Source organism: Emericellopsis cladophorae, assembly GCF_022114955.1.
Source record: "Emericellopsis cladophorae strain MUM 19.33 chromosome Unknown NODE_54_length_149988_cov_118_678836, whole genome shotgun sequence".
Taxonomy (NCBI): domain Eukaryota; kingdom Fungi; phylum Ascomycota; class Sordariomycetes; order Hypocreales; family Bionectriaceae; genus Emericellopsis; species Emericellopsis cladophorae.
In genome coordinates this window covers 39,204-64,848 of record NW_026250979.1, presented here as the reverse complement: position 1 = coordinate 64,848, position 25,645 = coordinate 39,204, and the positions used below count along the sequence as shown (strand labels likewise).

The 25,645-nt window shown below is 55.9% G+C and overlaps 6 protein-coding genes across 6 annotated transcripts; 3 read left to right on the top strand and 3 right to left on the bottom strand.

Moving 5' to 3' along the window:
* Positions 1 to 710: 710 nt before the first annotated feature.
* Positions 711 to 2,427, top strand: J7T54_004509 (Maltose permease-like protein; the record flags this gene model as incomplete). Its single annotated transcript, XM_051509093.1, has 2 exons — positions 711 to 1,292; positions 1,351 to 2,427. The coding sequence occupies 2 exons, from the start codon at positions 711 to 713 to the stop codon at positions 2,425 to 2,427; spliced, it is 1,659 nt and encodes a 552-aa protein (XP_051359869.1).
* A 4,270-nt stretch (positions 2,428 to 6,697) lies between these two features.
* On the top strand, positions 6,698 to 8,386 carry J7T54_004507 (Pyruvate decarboxylase; the record flags this gene model as incomplete). Its single annotated transcript, XM_051509092.1, has 1 exon — positions 6,698 to 8,386. One exon carries the CDS (start codon positions 6,698 to 6,700, stop codon positions 8,384 to 8,386), a length of 1,689 nt encoding a protein of 562 aa, XP_051359868.1.
* A 592-nt stretch (positions 8,387 to 8,978) lies between these two features.
* On the bottom strand, positions 8,979 to 10,703 carry J7T54_004506 (Transcription factor-like protein; the record flags this gene model as incomplete). Its single annotated transcript, XM_051509091.1, has 1 exon — positions 8,979 to 10,703. One exon carries the CDS (start codon positions 10,701 to 10,703, stop codon positions 8,979 to 8,981), a length of 1,725 nt encoding a protein of 574 aa, XP_051359867.1.
* Positions 10,704 to 11,302: 599 nt separating this feature from the next.
* J7T54_004505 (Calcium-transporting ATPase-like protein) lies at positions 11,303 to 14,368 on the bottom strand (the record flags this gene model as incomplete). The annotated part of the gene is made up of 1 exon (XM_051509090.1): positions 11,303 to 14,368. The coding sequence occupies one exon, from the start codon at positions 14,366 to 14,368 to the stop codon at positions 11,303 to 11,305; it is 3,066 nt and encodes a 1,021-aa protein (XP_051359866.1).
* Positions 14,369 to 19,201: 4,833 nt separating this feature from the next.
* J7T54_004504 (Calcium-transporting ATPase 3) lies at positions 19,202 to 22,404 on the bottom strand (the record flags this gene model as incomplete). The annotated part of the gene is made up of 5 exons (XM_051509089.1): positions 19,202 to 19,716; positions 19,770 to 20,559; positions 20,613 to 20,761; positions 21,107 to 22,293; positions 22,346 to 22,404. 5 exons carry the CDS (start codon positions 22,402 to 22,404, stop codon positions 19,202 to 19,204), a joined length of 2,700 nt encoding a protein of 899 aa, XP_051359865.1.
* Positions 22,405 to 24,036: 1,632 nt separating this feature from the next.
* On the top strand, positions 24,037 to 25,637 carry J7T54_004503 (uncharacterized protein; the record flags this gene model as incomplete). The annotated part of the gene is made up of 4 exons (XM_051509088.1): positions 24,037 to 24,253; positions 24,304 to 24,370; positions 24,419 to 24,436; positions 24,491 to 25,637. The coding sequence occupies 4 exons, from the start codon at positions 24,037 to 24,039 to the stop codon at positions 25,635 to 25,637; spliced, it is 1,449 nt and encodes a 482-aa protein (XP_051359864.1).
* Positions 25,638 to 25,645: the final 8 nt, after the last annotated feature.

The window sequence follows — 25,645 nt, the reverse complement described above, 5'->3', positions numbered from 1 at the left end:
GGTATACTCCGTAGGCCTGGCGAGTACCGGAGTCTTGACTGAAATGAGTTGTCGCGTGGCATGCTACTGTCAGACCCTGGCGCACGATACATGCTGATCGAGCAGAAGCCCCGAAGAGACGCCTCGCCTCCATGTCGCCCTCCGCATTGGCCAATTGGGGTAAAGCTGGAGGCCCTGGGCTGGGCTGGGCACTAGACTAGAGCGTGAGATGCTCTGCTGAGTCTGCTCCGTGCGTGGCGCCCTGCCGAGGGCCATGCATGCCCCAAGTTCCCAAGCTGTGGTATCCGTAGCTCGGAACGCCCTCCCTCCACACCATCTTCCCGCACTCAGGACAGGACAAGACTGGGCAGCACTGGACGGGGCTCGTCGGGGGTGGACCCTCTTGATCCCGGAGACTGCACTAACCCCAAGCCTCCAGCTCGGCTCCCCAGGTTCCCCAAAGCCAATCCGAAAATCTCATCGTCCCGACAAACGCACACGCATAGGCAGGCCAAGGGGCCCAGGCCAGCTAATAGCCAGCCACAGAAACGACGTCCATCTCCTGGATATCTTCCTCGTGCCATTCAACTATAAGAAGCCCAGGGCAGACGCCGTCTCAACTCCTGATCAGCACTGGGACTTTCCACTCCATCACAGGCTTCTTGCTTCGGTTCTTCACCTGCTCATCAGCACAATCCACAACCAACCAACCAACCACCCAGCCAGCCAACATGACGTCCATCGACCATGACGGCGTCCGTCGCGCCTCCGTGCCCAACGCTGTCGACAAATCGACCGTTATCGAGGCCGCCGCCGCCGGCGAGGCGGAGCGCGAGCTCGGCATCCTTGCCTCCTTCAAGCTCTACCGCAAGGCCTGCATGTGGTCCGTCTTCCTCTCCACCGCCATCGTCATGGAGGGTTTCGACATGACCCTCATCAACAACCTCTACGCCTACCCGCCCTTCCAGCGCAAGTTTGGCGCCGAGCAGCCCGATGGCTCCTACCAGCTCACCGCCGCATGGCAGGCCGGCCTCTCCAACGGGGCGCTCACCGGCCAGATCCTCGGTCTCTTCCTCAACGGCATCGTCGCCGAGCGCTACGGCTATCGCAAGACCATCATCGGCGCCCTGACCGCCTGCGTCGCCTTCATCTTCATCATCTTCTTCGCCGAGTCCCTGCCCATGCTCCTCGCTGGAGAGGTCCTCATCGGCTTCCCATGGGGCGTCTTCCAGACCCTCGCCCCTACCTACGCCGCCGAGGTTTGCCCAGTCCACCTCCGCGCCTACCTCACCACCTATGTCAACCTCTGCTGGGTAAGTACCTTTGCCGCCCCCGGTGGATGAGACCAAAAAGCTAACACGCACCCACCAGGTTATGGGCCAATTCCTCGCCTCGGCCGTCCTCAAGTCCATGCTGTCCCGCGACGACAAGTGGGGATACAAGATCCCCTTTGCTCTCCAGTGGATCTGGCCCGTCCCCATCGCCATTGGCGTCTTCCTCGCCCCCGAGTCCCCCTGGTGGCTCGTCCGCAAGGGCCGCCTCGAAGACGCCAAGCGCTCGCTCATCCGCCTCACCGACCGCCACTCCCTGTCCAACTTCAAGCCCGACGAGACCATCTCCATGATGGTCCACACCAACGAGATGGAGAAGGAGGAGACCTCAGGCACCTCGTACAGCGACCTCTTCAAGGGCGTCAACCTCCGCCGCACAGAGATTGTCTGCGCCGCCTGGATGGTCCAGTCGTGGTGCGGCGCCTCCCTCATCGGCTACTCGACCTACTTTTACCAGAACGCCGGCCTCGCCACCTCGGCGAGCTTCTCCATGTCCCTCGCCCAGTACGGCATCGGCGCCATTGGCACCATCATCTCCTGGTTCCTCATCACAAAGTTCGGTCGTCGCACCCTCTACTTTAGCGGCGAGTGCATCATGATCGTCTTCCTTCTCGCCATCGCCTGCGCCTCCTTTGCCGGCGAGAACAACGTGCCCTCGCAGTGGGCCATTGGCTCCATGCTCCTCATCTTCGCCTTCACCTACCAGTCCACAGTCGGCCCCGTCTGCTACTCCCTCGTCTCCGAGATGACTTCGACCCGCCTCCGCACAAAGTCCGTCGTCATGGCCCGCAACTGCTACAACATCTCCAACCTCATCACCAACGCCTTCACACCCAACATGCTCAACCCCACTGCCTGGAACTGGGGCGCCAAGACTGCCTTCTTCTGGGCCGGCACCTGCTTCGTCTGCGCCATCTGGACCTACTTCCGCCTCCCCGAGCCCAAGGGCCGCACCTTCGCCGAGCTCGACATTCTCTTTGAGCAGAGGGTCAGCGCCCGCAAGTTTGCCTCGACCGTTGTCGACAGGGTGGATGAGGGTGTCGCGATGGAGAAGGACATGGTCCACGGGCAGACTGCTGTCCAGGTCGAGCACGCCGGTGTTCACACCAAGGAGTAAAGTAGTGTACGGGGCGAGCGAGCGAATTGTGAGCGAACAAGAGCATCGAAGCCTTTGGGTTGTATATCAATATGAATGGAGTTCCACTGTTCTTTGAAGCCTTGCATCGTATCCGCGACGTGAAGCAGCTAACCAGACGAAGCGAGGCACAACCATTGTCGTAAGTCATGTTCAATTCGCCGGCAAACTGCCGCTGTCTTGGTCAGCATAAGCCGCGATGCACAAGGAGCCAGCAACAATGGGATTGCCCAAACTTACGACCCTCGCTCCAAGGACTATGAGTCCCACTTCCTCGCGACAATCAGTCCATTCATGTACAAAACAACCATCGCAGCTCGTCGACGTGCGCTTGCTTGTCTGCGAGCTTCCTCCGCACTACATCCTCTGGGTCCCTAGGTCAGACCCTCGATATAATCCTCTCGGCTTCCAGTGCAAGAAAGACTGGCGGTAACAAATAGTCTTCGAGGAGGAAATACATGGCATTGATGGAAGACAGACAACGCCAAAGCCACACGCTTTTGGAATCCCAAGTGTCTTGCATCATGCTCGAGAGCGAAATGGCATGCCGGGCCCTCCACTGCGCTGCCCGCTCTTCTTCTGCAAAGACTTCCACAAACTCGTCGTACCACATCCGTATTGGTTATATGTTTCGTCCTCGATTGCTTCAATTGAACAGCCAGCTAGCCAGTATGGCACGGAGAGCATTTTAGCAGGCAGGGCGCATATCTACTCGAGGTCGATCAAGCCGGTGATATTCCATTGTCCATTGACCAAAATGTTACCTGCGTGGAAACCAGTCAGTTGTAGTAGGAACGGACGGCCCGCTATGGAGGTCTCGTCGGATACGGTTCGTATGGGTAAACTGCCTCATTAGCAAGAGAGGAAGCTAGAAGCAAGAGAGTAGACTCACGTGGCGACCATCGGAAGTGCCGAGTCCAAACAGATGGGGTGTGCGAATTACGGGGCAGTTCTCTTCCACCAATATATGTATGCGCCCACCTCTATGCTCAGCTTCTCATGTGCGCTTCCGGGATAGCTAGCTTCCGCAACCTTGTGAGGCATGGGACAACGAAAGGTGATCTTTCTGGACGCATTGCCACATTCCACCTCGACCAGTATGCAAACATTGAGCCCCCCCCCTGATCCAGTGCTCCGGCGGGAGAACTGAGCATGTGATTTGGCTATCCAGGGCCAAGTGACTTTTGACAAGCGTCTGGATTGACTCTCTTTGTGCCCAAAGCTCTTGATCAAACAAGTCGTTGGCGTGGCGGCAGGGCGCCAGATTGACAATGTTATTTTCTGCGATGAGAGCCTCCTAATCTCGTAAGAAGAGTATCCCGCTGCAGATCATCGCACCCTTCCAACATGAAGTGTGTGCGCCACAATGTCAACGCGGATGTTCCAGTCAGTTGGGCAACGCCCTGGGTGTACAACCTCAAAGCTGACCCAGGCCCCCAGACTTTACGATACGACGCTACAATACCGATTGAAGAACTGGTCGCGATAAGGCCATTGGTACAATTGCCCGAGATAGTCAGTGCGAGGCAGCCAGGCCTCAAACCGACCAGTTGGATGTGACTAAAGGACGCCACGTCTAAGCGACTTCCACCTCAAGGACACTCTCCACCGCCCTTGGACGTCTCGATATGCTGACAATCTTGAAGCCCCCTGCATCCAACAATGCCCGCCACGACTCCTCGGTCCTCTCCAGCCCACTCGTGCAACTCATCCACGCCGGATCCAACGTCGTCATCTGGTATGTCGCGCCCTGCGCAGGCAGCGCCACCTCGTAGATCAGAAGCCACGAATACCCCGGCGGGATGACACTCTTAATCTGAGCAAGCATGCGCGCCAAATCGGCGTCGGGCCAATCATGCGGCACCGAGTGGAAGAAATAGGCGCGCGCGCCCATCGCGGGCTGGGGCTGGAAGAAGTCGTGGGCCATCTTGCAGATGCGGCTGTCCAGCGTCTCCTTGCTGTGTGCGGTGATGACCTCGGGCAGATCCTGGACGATGAGGCCAACATTGGCGGGGACACCGGGGTGACGATCCTACAAACGTTGCGTGTCCGGGCCCTTGGCGCCGCCGACGTCGACGAAAAGGGGCTTGCTCAAGTCAGCGCCAGCTACGAGCGACTTTGTGGCATAAACGTCGGTCCAGAGCATCTTGTAATGGGTCAGAGCGGCCATGACACCCTGGAATGAGCCCCCCGCTTCGGGGTGGACCTGGACGTAGGTGAAGAAGTCGGCGCCAAACATGCCCCGATTGTTGTCAAAGGAGGGTATGTCGAGTGGCTCTTTGTACTGGTTCTTTCGCAGAAAGCACGCGAGATTGTTTCCACATGGCATCGCATGGTCTAGTCTGTGAGATGGATTGGTTAGCCATGGCATGTTGTATTGCGGCGTGAAGAGTTCACATTGGGAAGCACGCACCCAGCTTTGATAATGTCCCCGACATGTGTCTCCTTGGCTCCCATATGAAGCGAGAACGGCGTTGGCTTCCATGTGTCCACGCCCACCTCCTCTATCAGATGGAGGGCGGCAATGTGTCAAAGCAACCGACGTAGCAGATTGAGCTCGCATGCTGCAGTGGCCCAGCCCAAAAGCTCATCTAGCGTTCTCCGCGAGCCAGGGCTTTGCTTGTTTGGCCCCGTGCATTGAGTCCATATCCCCAAGTCCTACACCATCTGATGAGGCCTGGAGTTTCAAAGGCAACAGCCCAGCCTTGGTCAAAGGGCATCTCGAGCCGCGACAGGAGGCGACGAGCAGCCTCCTTGACGGCGAATCCATCACTGTCCGATTCGAAATCACCTTGCTCGACGGAGTTGAGTTTGTTGACAAGCTCTGAAGTCATGGTACGCTGTTGGGTCTGTGCTTTTAATTTCAAGTTCGTCACTGTCAGTGAGCATCTGATGGCAGATGCAATTTCCGCGGTTGCGCATTGTCACGTTATAAGGGTATTGTGTGTTATACAGAGCCAGTATTCAATCTTCATCTGCCAATCGAATACACCAACATGAATTGGAGGAATTGCCCGCTGAAGCAGGCATCTGTGTCAGGTCTGTGGCGTAGTGGACTGAACTGGTATGGATGCTCTCCGCGCAGCGTACGAGGAGAATAGACTGCGTATCCGTTCCATGCTCATGTTGGCATGGATGGACACAGCTCGAACAATGACCGATGAGACGGTGTGATCGAGGCTAGGATAAGGATCAAACCCTGACTGCATGTGACAGCTGCAGGATGCGCGTAACGACCAGGCGATGGGCAACCAACAATGTCTAACGTGATGTGGAGTGAGTCAGGGCTATCGGGACTTTGACTTGCGATGACTCAGTCGCCAAAATCAGATCTTCACTTGTAAGCTATACCATATCTCAAGTCTTTGAATGCGCTGCGCCATCTGTCGTTGTAAGCTAAGGCTTCAACTGTCCACCCCTCAAGGAGAACGATAATACTTATCAGTTACCGGAAGTTGGCCAAAGCTCAAGTTTGAACACCATTGCAATGGTTTTCAGGGCGTATCGGATGTCGGTCACTGTCAAGACACGACAAGAATGTCGACAGCCGGACAAGTGATGCTAACTCAATAACAGAAGGGGGACACGCATGCACACGCACGTCTAGGCAACTGCTGGTGTAGCTGGTGCGTGCTTCATTGCGGCCTGCTTGACGACATTCCTTCATCGCCTTCCCATGCCGAGGAACCGGCAGATCCTCCCCGACCCATGCTTCGAATGCTCTGCCGGCGTGGCGCAGAATATCGCCATTGCCGCTGGCAACGTTCTCGTCGACGTGTTACTCGTCGTGGTCCTCCGTCTTGAGTTTGTCTGCCGCGGACGCCGCGTCTCGGAAAGCCCAATCCCCCTACCCTAGAGCTCCATGTTCGGCACCGAGAGCCAATCATCTTATACCGCGGCCAGCCGCGAGCTTGCCCATCGCGCCCTATGATACGCCCTACGCCGCCACTATCATAGTGGGCTCCATCCAGTCTGCGTACCTTGGACCAGACAATCAATCCATCAGTCGCTGGTCACATGGAGACTCGGACCCAGACGGCATTGTATGGGGACTGGAGTCCTGGAATCCTGGATCCGAGTGCGGAGAAGGCACGCTATTCTCAACGACATAAAACCCCCAGAGCCGAGTCCCGACACCTGTGCATGTAAACAGACCCTCGGTCCTCCACCTCACAATAGATTCACCTCTCACTCAGTCGCTCTCTTTCCCCGATTCCCCCTTCGCACATCCCTCCTCTCGAGCAAACCAAGAATGAAGCTCACCGACTATCTCTTCCAGCGCCTGCACCAGCTTGGTGTCAAGTCCATGCATGGCGTGCCTGGCGACTTCAACCTTACCCTCCTCGACTACGTGCAGCCAAACAACCTCCTCTGGGTCGGCAACGCCAACGAACTCAACGCCGCCTATGCAGCCGACGGCTATGCGCGCCTCACGGGCCTCGGTGCGCTGGTGACGACCTTTGGAGTCGGCGAGCTGTCTGCCATCAACGCCATTGCGGGTGCATATGCCGAGAGAGTGCCCGTGGTGCACATTGTGGGCATCCCTACAAGGGCGCAGATCAACGGGAGGGCCCTGGTTCATCACACCTTTTGCGATGGTGAGTTTGGCAGGTTCAGCGATATGGCAGCGCGGGTCACGGCTGCGCAGACCAGGCTGCACGATGCGCGTGTGGCGTGCGACGAGATTGATCGGGTCATCGCCACCTGCATGAGGGAGTCCAGGCCTGTGTATATCGAAGTTCCCGTTGATATGGTCGGCGCCGAGGTCGACGGGTCTGCACTCAAATCCCCCATCACCGTCCATGACGCAATTCCATCACAGAACGTCGACGCCGCGTTGGAGAAAATCCTGGCCAAGGTCAAGGCGGCGAAAAAGCCCATGATCCTCATCGACGGCGAGACGCGGCCCATGGACATGATCAAAGGAGTCGAAAACATTATGAAGGCCACAAACTGGCCTACCTTTACGACGTGCTTCGGCAAGGGGCTCGTCGACGAAACGGTTGCCAACTTCCACGGTATCAACATGGGCGCCTTTGACCTGCAGGAGAGACAGGAATTTATCAAGGATGTCGACCTGGTCTTCTCGTACGGACCCCACAACAGCTGGACAAACACGCACGCCTACACCAGCATCCCCAACCCCGAAATCACCGTTGCCTTCCAGGACACCAAACTCATCATCGGCGGAGACATCATTCGCGATGTCCCTGTCAAAGTGATAACTGATCGTCTCCTCGAGTCTTTTGCAGCAGAGTCGTTCAACAAGTACGACACCTACCCAACCATCTCGCGCGACTACGCCATCCCATACTCTGATGTGCCCGACAAGGACATCCTCGCGCAAGACCGCCTGTGGCACGTCATGGCCAACTTCCTGCGCCCCAATGACGTGCTCCTTGCCGAGACAGGCACACCCGGCTATGGCGCGCGCGAGATGCCCCTGCCCAAGGGTGTGCGGCTCTTCAACCCAGCAACATGGCTGAGTATCGGGTACATGCTCCCCGCCACGCAAGGCGCGGCGCTCGCTCGTCGTGACCAGAGCGCCTCGGGCGAGGACGCACGCACCATCCTCCTGATCGGCGACGGCAGCTTCCAGATGACAGCGCAAGAGCTGGGAACAATTGTCGCGCACAACCTCGACGTGGTTGTCTTCCTGATCAACAACGCTGGGTACACCATTGAGCGGTGCATCCATGGACGAGAGCAGGCGTATAACGACGTGGCCGACTGGCGCTACCTCGAGGCGCCCAAGTTCTTTGGCGCCAAGGAGGACACTTTCACCGCGCGGGCCAAGACGTATGGCGAGTTGAAGACCATATTGCAGGACAAGAGGATGAGCGACGGTAAGGGGTTGAGAATGGTGGAGATAATGCTGGACAAGGACGATGCACCCAGGGGGCCTTTGGTTGGCCTCATGGCGAAGCAAAAGGGCAATTAGGCATTTGGTTAGTCTCCGAATACTTCACCAAAGAGCAAAAAAACTGGCCACCGGATGCTACGCTGCTCTCGTGAATCAGTTCACATGCTTGCCTCGATCCCAATAACCCTTACGCTCTGCATTTTGAAGTGTGCGAATCCAACAATCGCCGAAGATCGCCAGCAACCATTCTGTTCACCGAAATTGATACAGTCTGTCAGTCAGTCTTCTAAATCTGTCCAGCTAAAGACCCACGAGCAGGATGGGAGGTGGACACTCCATGGTGCAAAGGAAAGGAGAAGGTCTGCACAAAGGGCGGCAGCGAGATACGAAGCGATACGGTACACAAGAGTGTGGACATTGAGTGCCTGACGTGCGTTTGGATGCTTTGATCGGAAAAGGGTGGCAAGGGCTGTTGTTGGTGATATTTACATTGGGTGCGCTTTATAGCGAGGACTTGGGTAATATGGTTTCATGATGAACGCAATCTACTGCTCCGTAGAAGAAAACTAGAACGCCAAGCTATCAAGCTATAGGTATCACTCCAAATAGGTATCACCTGAGCCCTCTCACAAAACCCCTGGTATTCATTCGCAGTCCGCACGCCATCGCGTCAAGCAGACCCCACCGCCAAGCTGCCAAAGTCAACAACCGTGTACAACTGCCGCAGGACCTCCATCTTCTCACGCATATACGCCCTCTCCTCGGGCGAGATGCGCTCAAACCGAAACAGAAACCCGACGACAAAGATGAAATCCTCCATCCGACTCTTGACATCCTCCTGACTCGCCGTGTTTCCCGGCGGAATGGCGAGCACGTCCGCGACCGTCGTGGTGATCTCAAACAGCTTCTGGAGAATCCCGCTGCCGTGCCGGCCGACACTGGCAAAAGTCGACAGCTTGGACACGAGCGACCGCAGCTGGGACGACAGGCGGTGGGCGGGGAAGTGCAGGGACAGACCCTGGTGGCTCGTGTCCGGCGGCGCGCTGCGCAGCAGACCCTGCGACAGGGCCAGCTGCCAGATGAGCGTACGCAGCCACAGGCGCGTCACGAAGATGTCGGCGTGCTGCAGCTCCGTCAGGCCCCCCTGCCCTCGCATCCGCAGTTCCTCTTCGGCTTGTGCGGTCTCGACCTCGTGCGCGTCGAGCTGGGCTTGTTTCCTCTCCACCCACTCGGCGGTCATGGGCTCGACATCGGTATGCCAGGACTCCTGCTGCGCCGTCCAGTGCTGCAGGAAGGAATCATCCATGGCCGCGAAGAGGGTCATGAGCCGCTTGAAGCCGCAGTCCACGTGGGCGGGTATGCTCCCGTCATCGAGCGAGAGACCCGTGCTGAGCGGCGGGAGGATGCTGGGGCACCCGCTCATGATGGTGACGAACTTTTCGTGGATGAAGCATTCCCAGTACAGCCGTTGGCGGCGGGCGAGCTCGTGGTTGGGGAGATCCTTGATACGGGAGATCTTCATGGTTTGCATGAGGGCGATGGCCTCACGCAGGATGGCAAAGCTGCGCTCGAACAGGCGAAAGGCCATCATGCTGATCTCCATGAATATGCATGTCATGACGCGCTTGACGGTGACGGGCAGCTCGGCAATGTTGGTCATGCCGTGGCGTCGCGTGACGCCGCCCAGGTCGGCCAGCCGATGGGCCGCCAGGCAGCGCTGGATCAGGTCCGTCATCTGCGACGCGACGTCCCCGTTGAGCGTCGTCCATGATATCTGTGTGAGGTTGATTGTGACGGCGGCGAAGCCGTAGACGAGCGCTGCATCCTCGTGGGAGGAGCCCATTGTGTCAATGGCAGCGCGCATCTCATCGGTCGTGATGATGGGGCTGAGTGGGTAGACAGCCGACTCATAGTCCGGGAGGAGACGCTGGAAGAAAGCGGGCGTGTACTCGACGGTTGTCCCGGTGCTGCTTGCCGGTGAAGGCGCGTTGATGATTCCAGCGACCGAGGTCACAGAGGGCGGACTCATTGATGGCGGCTGGTGCTGGTGCGGCTGGTGGTGAGATTGGGCCGGTGCCGGTGCCGGTGCCGGTGCTCGTTGCTGGTAATGAGACTGGGCATGCTGCGAATAGTGATGCCCAGACTGCTGCTGCTGCTGCTGCTGCTGCTGCTGCTGCTGCTGCTGCTGTGGTGTTGCCATCATCACGGGAGGCTGGGTCCCCCCTCGAAGCTGCTCGACCAGCCTATTCCTCACGCCAGGCTTCCTCTTGCCCGTGGGTGGCGAGAACTGGCAGGGCAGGTCGAGATGGGCACATTGTGAGCAGGGCTGACTGCCGCTGCACTTGACCTTGCGGACGCGGCAGCCATCGCAGGCCTTGTTGATGCGGCTCCCCATGGCCGTCCGTCCGCCTGTCCGTCTGGTAACTGACCGGGCTAGTCCTGTGACTCTTGGGCGAGACTCATGTCGGTGACGCGTCGTCCGTGTAGGGGCACGAGTGATGCCATGAGATGCGCTGAGGTGTGTCGTCACTGGTGGCCGGCGATGCTCGGGAAGTGAAGGTGATGGCGATGGTGACGAGTGCTGGGCATTCCGTACTGCTAGGTCACGGGGCTGAAGGGAACGAGTTGAAGCCCTGATTGTGGCTTGATCGCTTGCTAAAATCGGAGTCTTCCCCGCCATGACAGTCGAATTGCCCCCGCAATCTCCCCTTTCGCTCGCAGCACGCTACAGTGCGGTGGCTTACCGTGGGCCTAAAGGCCCCTTGCGGTACAAGTTCACCTTCACCTGCGGTCCCCATCAGTTTTCTACTACATCTGCTAACACATCACAGGCTATTGCGAGCGCCAAGATTATCAGGGGAAAATATATTGTCCTGCAGGTATACCTAGTCGTATGTAGTCATTCTGTGAATGGTATATCCTTTTGAAAACCCTATCCGATCCTATCACATCACCTCATCACACCTCTTCTCCCCAACCATTTCCGCTCGTGTTTTAGACAGTCATGCCTCCAGTGGGGTGGTGGTCGACACCCAAGCCAAAGGCACGCTTAACGGCCTTCCACGACTCGATGAGGGCAATGTAGAGCACGACGCCACCAGCAACAACACCCCACTCCCACGTCAGACCACGGTGTTTGAACACCTCCGTGTTGAAGACGGGAATGTAGATAAGGGGGAAGGTGATGAGGAAGCCAGCAATGACCGACCAGAACAGGAACTTGTTGTGGTAGATGGTCCTGAACACCGACAGGGGGCCGGAATAGCGTTCGTCCATGGCGAAAAGCGAGCGGTGGAAGTGCTTGACCTCCCACGAGGTGACCAGCAAGAGGAAGCTGAGGGTGGCAAAGGTGGTGGCACGAGCCTCGAAGATGAGGTTGCACTGACCGCCGCCGTCCGTGTTGCAGCCAGTGTTGAGGTCCACAAAGCCCTGGCCAGCGTAGGCGACCAACATGAAAACCATGAGACAGACGGAACCCATGCAGGTACCGTACACGAGCTGGTCGCGAACAAGGTCCTTGGTGAAGACACCGGTGCGGAGACTGCGGGGAGGGCGCTGTAGGATGTCAGGCTGGGCCTCTTCCAGACCGAGACCAAGAGCGAGCGGCGATGAGGTGATCAAGTTGGCCCACAAAATCTCCAGCGGGGATAGAGGGAAGACCGAGTTATTGTCACCGTCCTTGAAGGCGAGACCGATCAGGAGGAGGATGACCTGAGCCAAGTTGGACGTGAGAAGATGGAGGAGGAACTTTTGGATGTTGTCAGACAAACGACGTCCCTCCTTGATACCGGTAACGATGGAGGCAAAATTATCGTCGGTGAGGACCATGTCGGAAGCCTCCTTGGCGACATCACTACCACGGTCACCCATGGCGATACCGACATCAGCTTGCTTCAAAGCAGGCGAGTCGTTGACACCGTCACCAGTCATAATACAAAAGGCCTTGCGTCGATGCAGAGCCTGGATCATGCGGACCTTTGTCAGGGGGCTGCAACGAGCCAGGACAACAGGGAGGTATTCTATCTGATCAATCTGGTCGTCCGACAGGGCGCCAAAGTCGGCAGCGGCCATGACGGCGTTGGGAGGCAAATCCATACCCTTCTTAATGAGACCGATTTCGTAAGCGATGGATGTAGCCGTCTTGATGTGGTCACCAGTCACCATGTGCACAGTGATACCGGCACCGTGGCAGGCTTCGATAGCACCGGCGGTTTCCTGACGGGGAGGGTCATAGAGACCGGCCAGACCAAGGAACTTGAGATTCTTCTCGACCTTGGCTCGGTCGTTAACATCTTCCGCTTGGGAATCACTCATGGACTTGGACGCGATACAGAGGACGCGGAGACCCTGCTCGGCAAGTGAATCAGCCTTGGCGAGGATATCGCCCTTGAACTTCTCATCCTCGTCGAGGTACGTCAGCATAACCTCGACAGCACCCTTGGTGTAGGCGGTACGAGTGCCCTCGATCTTATTGCCGTAGACAACCGACATGCACTTGATGGAAGAGTCGAAGGGATGCTCGGCCAAAAGCTCATCACCATTGCTGTGGTTCTTGCCAAAGCGCATAGCAAAGACCTTGAGCGCGATCTCAGTGGGCTCGCCCATGGCCCTCCACTGCGAATCGCTGTCATTGGCGGTGGTGACGCTACTCGAGTCCGTCTCGGGCTCCTTGCGACCATCGGTGACCGTAGAGTTGTTGCACAGGGTCAAGGTGGTCAGGAACTGGCTGAGAACGCTCCCGGCGAGCGGAGCAGACCAGGAGACGGTACCGCTGCCAGGATCGTAGGGGTCGCCAGCGCCGGTGACACTACCCTCGAGGTCATTGCGGAGCCACACCTTTCGGGTGATCATGCGACCTTGAGTGAGGGTACCAGTCTTATCGGAGCAGATGTTGGTGACACCACCAACAGCCTCGAGAGAAGGCATCTGACGAACGATAACATTACCCTTAACCATGGCCTTGGTGGCCACGGCCATGGTAACAGTCAACACAGCGAGCAGAGACTCGGGGATGACAGCGACGCCAACACAGATACCGTACAACAAGACCTCATCTGAGATGTTGAATTTGCTGGCAGAGAAGACGATGATGGCGAGGAGGATGGCCAAGCCAAACAGCAGCAGGGCGAACTTGCTGAGCGTGACCTGGAGGGGAGTGCCCTCCAAACCCATGATTCCGCGGAAAGACGTGTACGCCTTGATGAGAAACTTGGCAAGAGGGGATTTGCCGGTAGTGTCGCGCTTCTCTTGGCGGAGGAGCTCGGCAATCTGGCCGACCTCGGTCTCCATAGCAGTCGCAATGACGATACCAGTGCCACGGCCGCGAGTGACAGAACTACCAGAGTAGACCAGGTTGGTGCGGTCGCCAATGGGCATGTCGGCCTCCTGGAAGACAGCCTCGGGCTTCTTGGACATGGCGATGGATTCGCCAGTGAGGAGCGCCTCGTCCGTGGCGAGGTTGATACCCTGGATCAGACGCAGGTCGGCAGGAATCATGTCACCGGTCGCGAGGGCGACAATGTCGCCCTTGACAAGCGTTTCCGCCTTGACCGTGTCGCTGACTCCATTGCGGATGACCTTGCACTTGGGGGTGGAGAGAGCGTAGAGAGACTGGATGGTCTGCTCAGCGCGATAGTCCTGGACAAGGCCCACAACAATGTTGAGAACGATGACGGCAGCAACGACGGCTCCCTCAATGTAGTCGTCAATGGCAAAGGACAGGACGGTGACGGCAATCAGGACCATTGTCAAAGCATTGGCGACCTGAGCCAGGAAAATCTCCCAGAGGGACGGGCCCTTTGAGGTTTTGATGGTGTTCATGCCATCCCGCTCGAGGCGGGCGGCAGCCTCATCGCTGCTTAGACCATGGTCGAGGTGAGTGTTGAGGTTCTCAGCAACGGTGCTGGCCGGGAGCGTATGGGGCAAGATTGATTTCTCTATTATCGCATGCTGTGGCCCACATATAGGAGGCTGGTCTTCTGGGCTGGCGAGGGCCGTCGAGTCCGCAGAGGAGTGGGTGTGGAGTGCACCATTCGTACTTTTGGCTTCGGTTTCTCCCATCGAAGGGGTTTGGAGGTAAAACTAAGAGGGAAAGTGAAGGGTTTGGAAAGTGGTGCGTTGAGGTCAGGCGAGGTCGAGGTAGTGGTGCTCGACGATGGATAAGGAAGGCTTGCGGGCGAATGTAAATTCGGGCGCGAGGCGTTGAAGAGAGAAAGTGGAAAGAACAAGTGAAAGACACGGGTAGGATTCCGGGCTTTTAATCACGATGGATCGATGAACGGGCAAGCAAGCAACCGAGCGAGGCGAGCGGCCACCATTCGACGAGACGAGTGAGTGCCAAGTGGGCAGCGTGGGAGACCCGGATGTGGTTGATGCTGCCGGAGTACAGGGGTGGGGGGAGGGACGCGAGGCCTTGCCTGTCGTGGAAGATGGGGGAGCAATCACGAGCGGGGCTGTCCTTCCCGTGTACGCGGAGCCAATCGATGCAGATCTCACACACTGTGCAACCCAGTCTGCAGTTGGTGCTTCAGAGCACCAGCCCTGTACTTTAGTCAAGCCAGTGGTGGATTAAGGTGGCTGAGTCCTCCAAGTCACACTGTGCTCTAACCGCATCACTGAACCACTCTTGGCCGGTTGCCTCCGGCCAGTGGGCGATCTGGCTTGGTTACCGCGTATAATATGGTCTGAAACGGAAAGAAGCAAAGCAAGGGAGCGGTATAAGATGCATCCCATCGTCACACAAGTCCTCCGACCGTACGTTCAGGCTTATGTTTGCTTTGCTGTCTAGTCAGACATGGACCTTGCTCACGATGACATCAGTAGACCGGGAAGGAGCGCTAACAGAGGTCTTGGTCTTGGAGTTGGAGGCCTGCGACAATAGGCGGTGCAAGGCCTAGATACTGTGATGATTGGGTGATTGGCCAGGCTATGGTGAAAAGTATGAGCCGACGACTGTGCATTGTTGAGTATCCTTAGCCGTCTGGCCACTGCTGCAGCACGGTGCCGGTCACGGGTTGCTTGATAGTGGTGGAGAGCCTACGGCCATTGCTGATTGGCCGCGAAAGGCTTCACTGCCCGGCGTCGTCATCAACTGATTAGCCTCAATGATTCCATAGCACAGTAAGAGCCAACTTCCACAATTCAAGAAACAGGGAATGTGCCCACTCTGGTGGTGGTGGGCGCATCATAATTATCAAGCATCGCTCTGAACGCAAAACCGGCGGCAACAAAACGTACAAAGGACCAGGTTTTGACGAAATGACCCCTTCTATACTCCGTATGTAAGCTGGAGTCCACCGAGTCCAGATGTCGATTCTCATTTAGCGCGAGAGCTTCCCCTCATCCACAGGGTAAAACGTTAAAGTTTAACCATCCATGAGCAAGAATTCAATTCACTAATGGCATCCTGAGAAGCGAAGAAAGCCAATGACCTTCCCGACTTTCTAAAGGATGGCACCCTGTTACTAGTGTTCCCGGGAGACAGGAAACTGCGGGCAACTTCCGTAGCTGGCTGCATCTGAACACTTTCCCTCGCGCTTGACGACTCACGTGTCCATCCTTCGATACACTGGCACAGTCACTTATTGCCTGTATTTCTAGTGCATCGAATCAGTTTGTTGATGAGGCAAATGCAGTTCGCGGCGTACAATCGTCGAGCAGTATCGTGGTCAATGCGGCGCTTAAGAACAGGCAGGACGTTGCAATTGAATTGATATACGTGTATTGAACCCCTCGTTCCAGGACATGAGGCATGCACGTGCATGGAGCTAAGTTTAAGCATATTTCATCCATTTTAGGAGTGGCATGGTGTTGGTCGGGTTGGCCAATCCTCAGCCGAATAGGCCACACCTCGCGAATTCTGTGCCGCACGGCTTGGGCATCGACTTCTAATCGCTCCCTCTGAAGAATATCAAATGCGACGAGGGAGGTACAGTCCATGCAGCAGGACACGCTTGGCGGAGGAAGATGAACCAAAGACATCGCGAGATATGTGCCGGATGCACATACATCGTGTCGACCTCACTGACTGGGGACTGGAACAGTTAACTATGCAGCATCCCCCGACCGCGCTCGGTCTCCGACAGACATCCGTGATGAAAGCACCGTCGGCGCCGTGAAACGTCTCGCTGTCTTCGGAAAGCCGACGTTGTAAGCCCTGTTCCCGCGTCCGGGAACCGGAGGCCTCACGGATTCACACCGGCAGGGTCTCACAAGAAGGGCCATCTGCAGGGTGGAAGTCATCCGCATTACAGAAGTAGGCACCGGTAGCCCATGGTGCCTCGCATCTGGCTTTAAATAACGTTGCGCGGGATGCGGGGATATATCATTTCGTGTGGACGCACTGTGTGGGCGTGAGCTCAACCCCATGTTCCGAATGCCTCAAAGCGGTAGAACGCGGAGAACGCAGCGCTTGCAAGACCTGGAGGAGGGGGCATGGAGGAGAAGACAGGTCGATTAGACAGGGGATCAGTGCTTTGGCATTCGGACAATGTCCGACATACTGCGACGTGGAATTTGCGGTCTGCGGATACCAAAACAATAGCTGCAGAGCGCCGGCAGCTGAGTTTGAACTCTGGAGTCTTGAACGCAACCTACTTGCTTCGCTACGAGTGCGTTCTTGGTCTAGACCAAACCGCGCAGGGTTTGTAAGCATACGGGGAGAGTCACAGTACATTACGGTTCAACGTGAGATTATTCGAGCTTGGCGGCAAATATTCCACAGAGAACTCTGAGGACCATCCGCATGGATAAACCCTCAAGTTGCCCAGTAGAACAATCCGTGTATATCCTACATGGCACGTGCCCGAGAGTCTGTGACATGGTTGGGGGCGTCATTGTTAACTTGCTGTGGAACTGGTATGGTATGCATCGGATCGCAAGTCTAGCTCAGCACAGGCATCTGTCTTGAAGCATTCCCCTCATGGCTAGGACTGGGTGATGAGTGAAGTCTTGTTTTTATCAAAGTCGCGGGACTACTGCCCAGGCATCAGGTTGTTTCATCATGAGCTCAAACAACGTGGAGTGAATGAAGGCCTTTGGACAACGGAATCGCGCCCAGGCGTTCATGCTGATCCTCTTAACTTGCTAGGCCACCGTGTATCAACAAGGTATCAATATACCGCAACGACGAAGTGCAACATGTCCAGGCTACGTCAATTCGATTTTCAGCACTCGTTATCTCGGAGTATTCCCCATCATACTGTATTCGTACACATGCTTTACAAAACGCAAGACTCTCAGGTGGAAGTCAACTCTCCCATCAAGGTTCAATCTGACAATTAAGGTGGCAGTTCCGCCCTCGAAAACCTCTTGGCCGGTAACTCGTAGACTTTTGGAGGTTCATGTACCTTGTCCGCAAGTTCTGCCGGATAACATCGTTGTCCCAGCTCTCTCGGATAAAGCGAGCCGCTCCATTTTTCGTTCTCAGGGTTCCCCATATAGTCTTGTTGTTGGGCTGAATTCCTTGTATTCCGCCGTCTTCGGAACCAGCACCAAAACAATAACGTCAGCACGGCGAAGACACATGCTATTGCGAACAGCTATGCCGACGTAACCAGCCGCGCTCAGGCCATCTGATGACCCATCCGCCTCTTCGACATCTTCCAATTTTGAATTATTGTCTGTCGATGCTGTCGGATCTGGGATTGCTGTACTCGTGCTCATCGCTGTGGGTATAGGTGTGGTCGTGGTTGTTACATCCACGTCCTCGTCGTCCTCCTCGACCTTTGTGATGTTGAAGGAGCGACTATTTGCTGTCGAAACTGACATGCCGTCCTCGTACAAGCTGAGAAAGAATACATTCGATACATCGAGGTCTTTTCCAGTCCCCACGAACCATTGCCATTCTCGGATATCGACCGTTCTCCCTGATGCCAATGTCAGCACTGATGTTAATTCAACCTTCCGCCTTGACACAAACATACGGGTGATGTTCAAAATCCCCAATCTATTTCCCCGTCGTGAGATTGACTTGCCACATGACGACCGAGGTCGGCGATTCCACTTCGCTCGGTGTCCATTTCACATCGACTTCCTCCCCGAGGGGATACACAAGATTATCGCCGTAGTCGTGCTTCCCGTCGGCCGGTGGCGGATTGATGAATTCCATAATCCTGTGATTGGCCTCCGATGCAGTTAAGAAGTAACACAATGGTCTCTGGCTCGAGATCTAAAGGTGTGGGAGCACAACAGAACTGGGACATCTGTAGATCAATAATGTCTGCTCCAGCGCCCGAAAGCGCCAAGACACCATTGCAGTGCTTTTTGTCGATGGACAACTTTGCAGCCAGTCGATTTGAATATTCTGCCGGCTATTGTGTGTTTTCTATGGTCGGCGGCAACATGCACGTCTTGGGCCGGCGGCTACGTAGCATGTAGGTCGTTTGGCGTTTTCCGCCACAACGTCCAGCATCCACCATCAATCAAGAAATAGATACGGATAGGTTAGGTACAATTGTGCCATGCGAGCTTCTTTCAAGTAAACATGACTTGACTCGATAATCGACGGGCCCAAAAACTATCGTGACTCTTGCGGGCCGCAGTCAAGTTGGCTGCACGACGGGGCCAACCGCCAGACACCACACACACGATGCTCCTAGAAAAGCGGAGACAAGCATTTGACCATGGTCTCATTCTAGCAGGACCCGAGGGGATGTTGCTCAAGCTGACACGGACGCCCATATTTCATCTAGGCCACAGTGTGGCATCACCATTCATGGGGACGGTGAATCTTGAAGTCTGTATTGGTCCCTGTTTCAGCAGGCAATCCCTCTGTGTACTCTGTGTCAGGAGCCGCGACCTTCTATACGCCGGACTCTGCCCAAATTCAGTCGGTCTCGGACGCAGGAGCACATGTCCTCCATCCGCACGGATGTCTGAGAACGACGGGTTTGCCTACCCCAGCAAATTGATGTACGGCTCCGGCCACCTACCCCAGACCATGGGTCGATCTCCCAGCCTGCCACTGACCGGCGCCAGCATCTTGACTTTGCGTCGCTCCTCATCCACGTCCGAGACGTAGACATAGCCCATCACGCCAGCTGCTCGGATGGTCTCGGGCGTGTCCCTGGTCGAGGCATGCATGATGGCCAGCGTCCAGTGCTGCATGACCGAGGAGGGCTGCTCGCGCACCAGTCGGCCGCCATCCTGCAGCTTGTAGATGACCAGACTCCCAAAGTCGACCTGTTGAATCTGCGGGCTCAGTGTGCGCCGAGCATCGCCGAAAAAGTACTCCTTGATCACAGCTTCCCGGTTTCGCTCCATGAGCATATTGCTTCTGGGTCCAGCACCATCGGACTTGTCTAGACTGACAACATGGATCGGCTCGCCCACGCCAGTTTGCTGTGTGCCAAAGCGCTTGGACAGCGCATCGTTCATCTCGGCCGACCCGAGGACGACAATCACATTCACTGAATACGCATTAGTTTACGGTGACGCCGAACCGCATAAGGAAGCATCTGACCTGAGAACTCGTCGACAATGTGGGCCAGGATGTCGTAGCCCTCACCGCCTTTGGCGACCAAATCGATCGAGTCGATAATGACGCCCGATGCTTTGACGTCCGCGTCCTCCTGCATGCGACCACTGGCCGTGTCTGCCAACCGCGCAACAAGCTCACGATAGAACTGTGGTTCATCCTCAGCGTTCCTTTGGCCGTAGTACTGGACAATGGGGAGCTTGACCGGTACACTGCTAGGGCCACTGGTCGGTGTGGAACCCCATCCGTCGGTGGCCTCTGGGTCCATGACTGTTGCGAAGACAGCCGCGCTCAAAGTTCCGGGGAGCGTCAATATGCCCTCCTCGGGGTCACAGTTGACAATCAGTGGCTGGCTGCCCTGCTTCGTCGCATAACTCGCTAGCGTCCGTGTGACAGTCGTCTTGCCCACGTCTGCTGGTCCCGTGATGAGGATGCGCGGGCCATGCTTCCTCTCCCGCGCTGCACTGTCGCGCATTTCGGACAAGCGCGCATGGAGGTTGAGAAGTGCATTTCCCGGGTTGTCCACCAGCGTGGCATACTCGGCGACGGATTCGCTGGCTGTGGCGCCTTCAATGTCTAGCTCGCAACCGTGCCACGTCGTGATCTTGGACTTGATGTTGGCGAACGTGTAAGGCGTTCGTGGCGCGAGCTCGATGCCATCCTTCTCTGCTACGCCATTGCTCAGCTTGATTGTGAGTGTCGTGCCTGATTCGGTCTCGAAGCGGTACTCCCAGGCTGGGCGAAGCGTAATCGTCCGTGCCGACGCTGTTGTCGTCTGCATTCAGTCAGTGAATTGGAAAGCACAATGTGAAGTGATCCATGCCATACCTGTGACGGAATTTGGCCCAGGCCTGGAATCGACATGGCGGCTACATTGGCGTAGGACTGGAGCGCGGTCAAGGCGAAGATGGCCGTCGAGGTCGACTTTGGATTCTGGTCGGAGCTCGAGCTTTTGGGGAACTTGCCACCCCACAGGCCTTGAACCAGCTACCCTAATCCTTCAAATGGCGCCTGGACAGGGTGACGGTTTTCAAACAAGGATCTTCCCGATACCAGAGGAATTTGATTCAACAGGTTGATGATGATGTGATACCCCGACACACACCTGTCAATCTTTGTCATTGTTACGCGAGTGTTCGGCCTCTTCGCCGCCGCCTTACGTAGCACACTCACGTTCTGTGTATCCGGAGATCGCCACAAAAGGTTCACAAAGCTACGGTGGCATTACACCAAGTACGAGGCATTGAGAGCCTGCTCCAGTATATACGTATTGGGTATTCGAACGTAACGCTGCATGTATGCCTCTCACTTCTAAGCTTCACGCCCGAGCTCGGCGAAGATCTCCTTTATGCTCCTGATACCGTCCATGAAGTTGGAGTCAGGCTCAGTCGTAATATTGCCACTGTCGTCCTTCAAGAAGCTCGCATGCGCAAAGTCAATCAGGTTCACGGACCAGGTTGGCGGATAGCCCAGCTCGTCCTCTTCGTCATCCTCGTCTTGGAGCGCGATGCCACTATCAACGCGATTCTCGAGTTTGACGGTTGACGGTTCACCAGCATCCAGGGCCTCGGCGAGTGTGTTGTGCTGCTTGATTGCCGTCCTGAGCGCCTTGCCATCTCCTTCGACAACAATGAGCAGCGACGCTGAGAACATGGTCACACCAATGCGCGACAGGATTGTCTCAATGCGTTCCACCTCGTGCGAGATAGCCCGGCACACTGCCTTTGCCAGCGGCCTGTCGATTCCGGCTCGTTCGTTAAACAGGAACTTGGCAATGTCGTTCACCAGGGTATCGTTGTTGACCAAGGTACGCCCGTATTCTTTATCATACACCATGTACTCCTCTTCGTTCAATTTGGACTCGTCAGTCGACCCACGGAAAGTCTTCATGCCCGCAATGCGAAACCCGTACTTGGCATGGGTCGTAGCGGCGCTCAGCTTGTCCATCTTCAGCTTCTTTTTTTCCGGCGCACCAGGTGCATAGAGAACCTTGCCCAGCTTCAGATCCAAAATGTTGGGGTGCTTGTACCCAACCGAGGAGTTGCCCAGCACAATGGCCTTGTCAGTAGAGATCTTGCCGCCGTTGGTGGGCACCCACTCCTCGGGTATCGTCTCAGACGCTTCTTGCTCTTGCTCTTGCTTGTCTATCAACTTGGCCGCCTGCTCCTTGTCCTTGGCGGCGTCTCCCGTATCGCCCACGACGGCGGCGACGAGTTCGCTGACTGCCAGATCCGCCGAGCCACTGAGGTTGAGACTACCCATGAACTCGGGCATGATGCTCTTCAGGTCGCGCCATTTCGTGGCATCGGGGTTTAGGTCGCGCCAGTCGTCTATCCGCGCATCAATGTCTTCGGGGTTCAGGCCGTCAGCCAGGAACTTATTCTCCAGCTCCTCTTCAACAGCTTCTTCCTCCTTAGCCTTGTCATAGACGGCTTGGTAAAAATCGAGCTCTTGATTCGTGCAAGGCTTGATGAACAGATTGCCATCCGGGTCCTGCATGGTGCCGGCGCTGCAGATCGGTCAGTTTATTAATCTGCTCCATCGATGTTTGTGCAACTCACTGGCCAGCCACAGCGTGCCCGCACGCCTGAAGCTGACTGATGTCGACGGCCGGCTCCATGGTGAAGAATTCTTGTGGCGCGAAGATGGGAACGCTGGGATACGCGTGTTCAGTCGCGGAAGAATGTGCAGGTCAAGCGTCAATAATGTCGGGCAAGCCACAGAGTGCCAGCGCAGTCGCGAATTCTGTGTAGCGAGAAGGTGGGCAAACAAGAGGCGGCAGGAGCAGCAAGGACCCAAAGCTGACGCAAACAATGCAGCGGAACGCTTCGCAAACGGGATTGATGGATCACAGACGGACTGAACAAATGCAAGGGAAATGGGATTTAAGGGTTTAATGATGTTGCGGTCAGGAAGATCATCGCGCATTTCAGTGTTGACCCCACGTTGCGACAGGGAGGGATGGAGGGGCTGACGGGGCGTCTTACGGTCTCTTACCGCCCAAGCTGCAAGGTACTTTCACCAGGTACCCTCCCCCAGAGCAGCATGTGGTGAGCCTCGCTCGTTTGTAGATAAGTTTGACAGAAGCATGCGCTTGTCAGAAGTCTGACCGGATTTTCATTTGGGGAACTTGGCCATGGCGGAGCTACAGAGAATGGCGAAGTCGTCGTCACGCCGAGCCACCTCCAGCTGTTGGCCAATCAGAGTTGGATCGCACAGCGAATCGCCTGCTGGAAGCCCTCCACAGGGGTTTAAATCTCAACCCAAGGCAGACTCCGGTTTCCCGTCCTGCACAGGCAATTCAAATGGCCTTGTTTGTCGTGGCTATGCTACACGGAAGCCGAGATGAGCCTGCACGGACCAACTGCTTGTCTGTCTTTGCCAAGTCTGCACCTTTAGGCTGCACCTTTAGGCAAGTGACGACCGATACACGCGTTCAATGTTGGTACCACATCGTCTGTGAAGCCAATCGCGACATGAAGCGCCACTCAACTTCTGGTACGCCCATGGCGAGACAGGCAGTGGCAAACATGTCGCCAATCTTAGTTGCAGTCATGTGCCTACGCGACATACTAAATTGCCTTCATACACTTCCCGGCGATTCAATCAAGGACATGGCGAGAAGCTGGTGTTCCGATTTACGTCAAGCTCAGCCGTGGTAGAACGACCAAAGGGTTAAGAAGCACATTCATGTCTACTTCGCGTGGCTGAAATCATAAGGCCTCGGCAAAGAAAACTAGCAGGTCGACATGTGGAAGCTCACGAGAACACTACAACTATGACGGTCTGTCAAGCTTTCAACGTGTTCCTTGGAGGGCTCGAGCAGGGGATTCCACAGACGATGCTTAGAGCAACAGATTTGAGCCCCGGGAATTCTGATCTACCCGTAAATGCTAAGGGCATTGAGGTATGTACAGCTATACAGCTGAGATTTCCTGACTGCACAGCCGTCCACCGCACTCGAGCAGCAAGATGGGAGCAAACGATGCAGGAAATCGGCGTGCACAAGCACGCACAAACCTACAAAAACATTTCCGTAAACTATGGGAGCTTTAGAGTCATCTGATCTCATAAAAGGGCCAGAATGCGTGACGAGAGGTGATCTGCCTAAACAGTCGATGCTGTAGCCATTGACGAGATAAGAGTGACTTGATCTTTCTCCTGCATTCACACTTTGCCCTTCAAGCCTTCCAAGGATATCGCAGCACATCTAATCCGCGTTTCAATTCTCTCTCCCACACGCATCTCCACAATGACTGATAGTGACATTGGAACCCCGGTATCTGCTTCGCCTGCGAACGAAGCAGCTGCCCATGAACAACCTGCGTCAGCCTTCAACGTTATCGACCCTCTCGTGGACGATTCGTTCAAGGAGACTAAGACAAAGAAGAGAAAGAAGAGCAAAGGGAAGACCGCAGCAGCTCGAGGGGCCACGGCACTACCACAGAGCAGAGGCACTGGCTTGGAAGGTAGGTTTGTCCGATATTTACTAAACCATCCACCTCCTGACAGTCCGTAGAATATTTTGCCGATCCTCCCATGACGTCTCAAGAGGCGAAGGAAGAGGAAGAAAATATCTACTCAGCGTAAGTCTCGCAGAAGAAACGATTCCGACTTGACCTAATCATCAATAGTGACCTGCCTTTCGAAGAGTAAGCTACATGTAGCCATGGGGGATATGATTTTTTCCAAACTGACGACTGCAGGCGCATTCAATCTTGCATCACACGCTTCCGCACTCGCCGCCGTCTGCAGGCCCCGTACAACCGCTACTTTGACGAATACCTGTTCCTTGGTGGCATCGACTCCAACCCCAACCCTTTCGGCGGCCAGGACCCAAAAGCACTCAAGAGCCTCACACCAGCGGAGCGACGCGAAGCGACCTCGACGGGCTATGTCCACCAGGGCCAAGGCGACCAGAAGTTCTACAACGGCGACGATGAGCACTGGTCTGTGGACTTCGCAGGCGTCGCGGCGGGCTTCTTCTCAAACATGGTGCCCAAGATGACTGGACTGGAGGAGACGTCCCTGAAGCAGGCAGTCACAGTTGTTGACAACTTTCTGCGCTACGTGCTTCAGCACGACGTCTGTCCTGAGTACCAGGAAGACGTCAAGAGGGCCATCCAAGTCTGCGAAGACGCCCTTGTCGAGTGGCAGATGATGGTCCGCTTGCAAGGTGCATTTCCCGGCCTCTTCAATCTCGCTGCGGCAAAAGTGTTTGGCGTTCACGAAGAGAGTGATTGGTATGTGTCCGATTCTTACAAGGAGGATGTCGACCCGACTCTTGTGCTCATGACTTCTCTCGCCTTGCTGGAAAATCCAAAGGACTTAGCAAAAATGCCCCGGCCACATCACAAGGTCATCCGACAGTTTGACTGCACTGTCGAGATTAGCGACATTCAGCGCCTGCTTGAGATTCTTTGCAAGCGTTTCAAAGGGGTCGAGGTGGATGGGTCGCCATTGAGGCTGACCCCTATTGGCAAAATCAGAGTCATCCCTGCCACCATCGAAGACGAGCTGTTCCATCCCAAGGTTAGCAACCCGTTCGCTAAGGGCTTCATGACGCTGTATTTGGACGACGACATTCTGGCGAACATGAAGGTTGGCATTAAGATGGAGATCACGGTCTGTCAGACAGATTCGGACCTCAAGTTCATCAAAGCGATACGCCAGATTGTGCCGTCATTCTACACATTTCTCCCACAGGAGATGATGCGGCAGTTTCGCGAGCCGCGCCTAAATGATCGACCAGCTAGGTCGGTCCATGACATTGTGAATGATGGCAGTGCCGAGTGGGAGGCGTACCAGGAGAAGTTGAAGACACAGCAGCTCGAAGCTGTCGCTGAGAAGTGAGACGACGT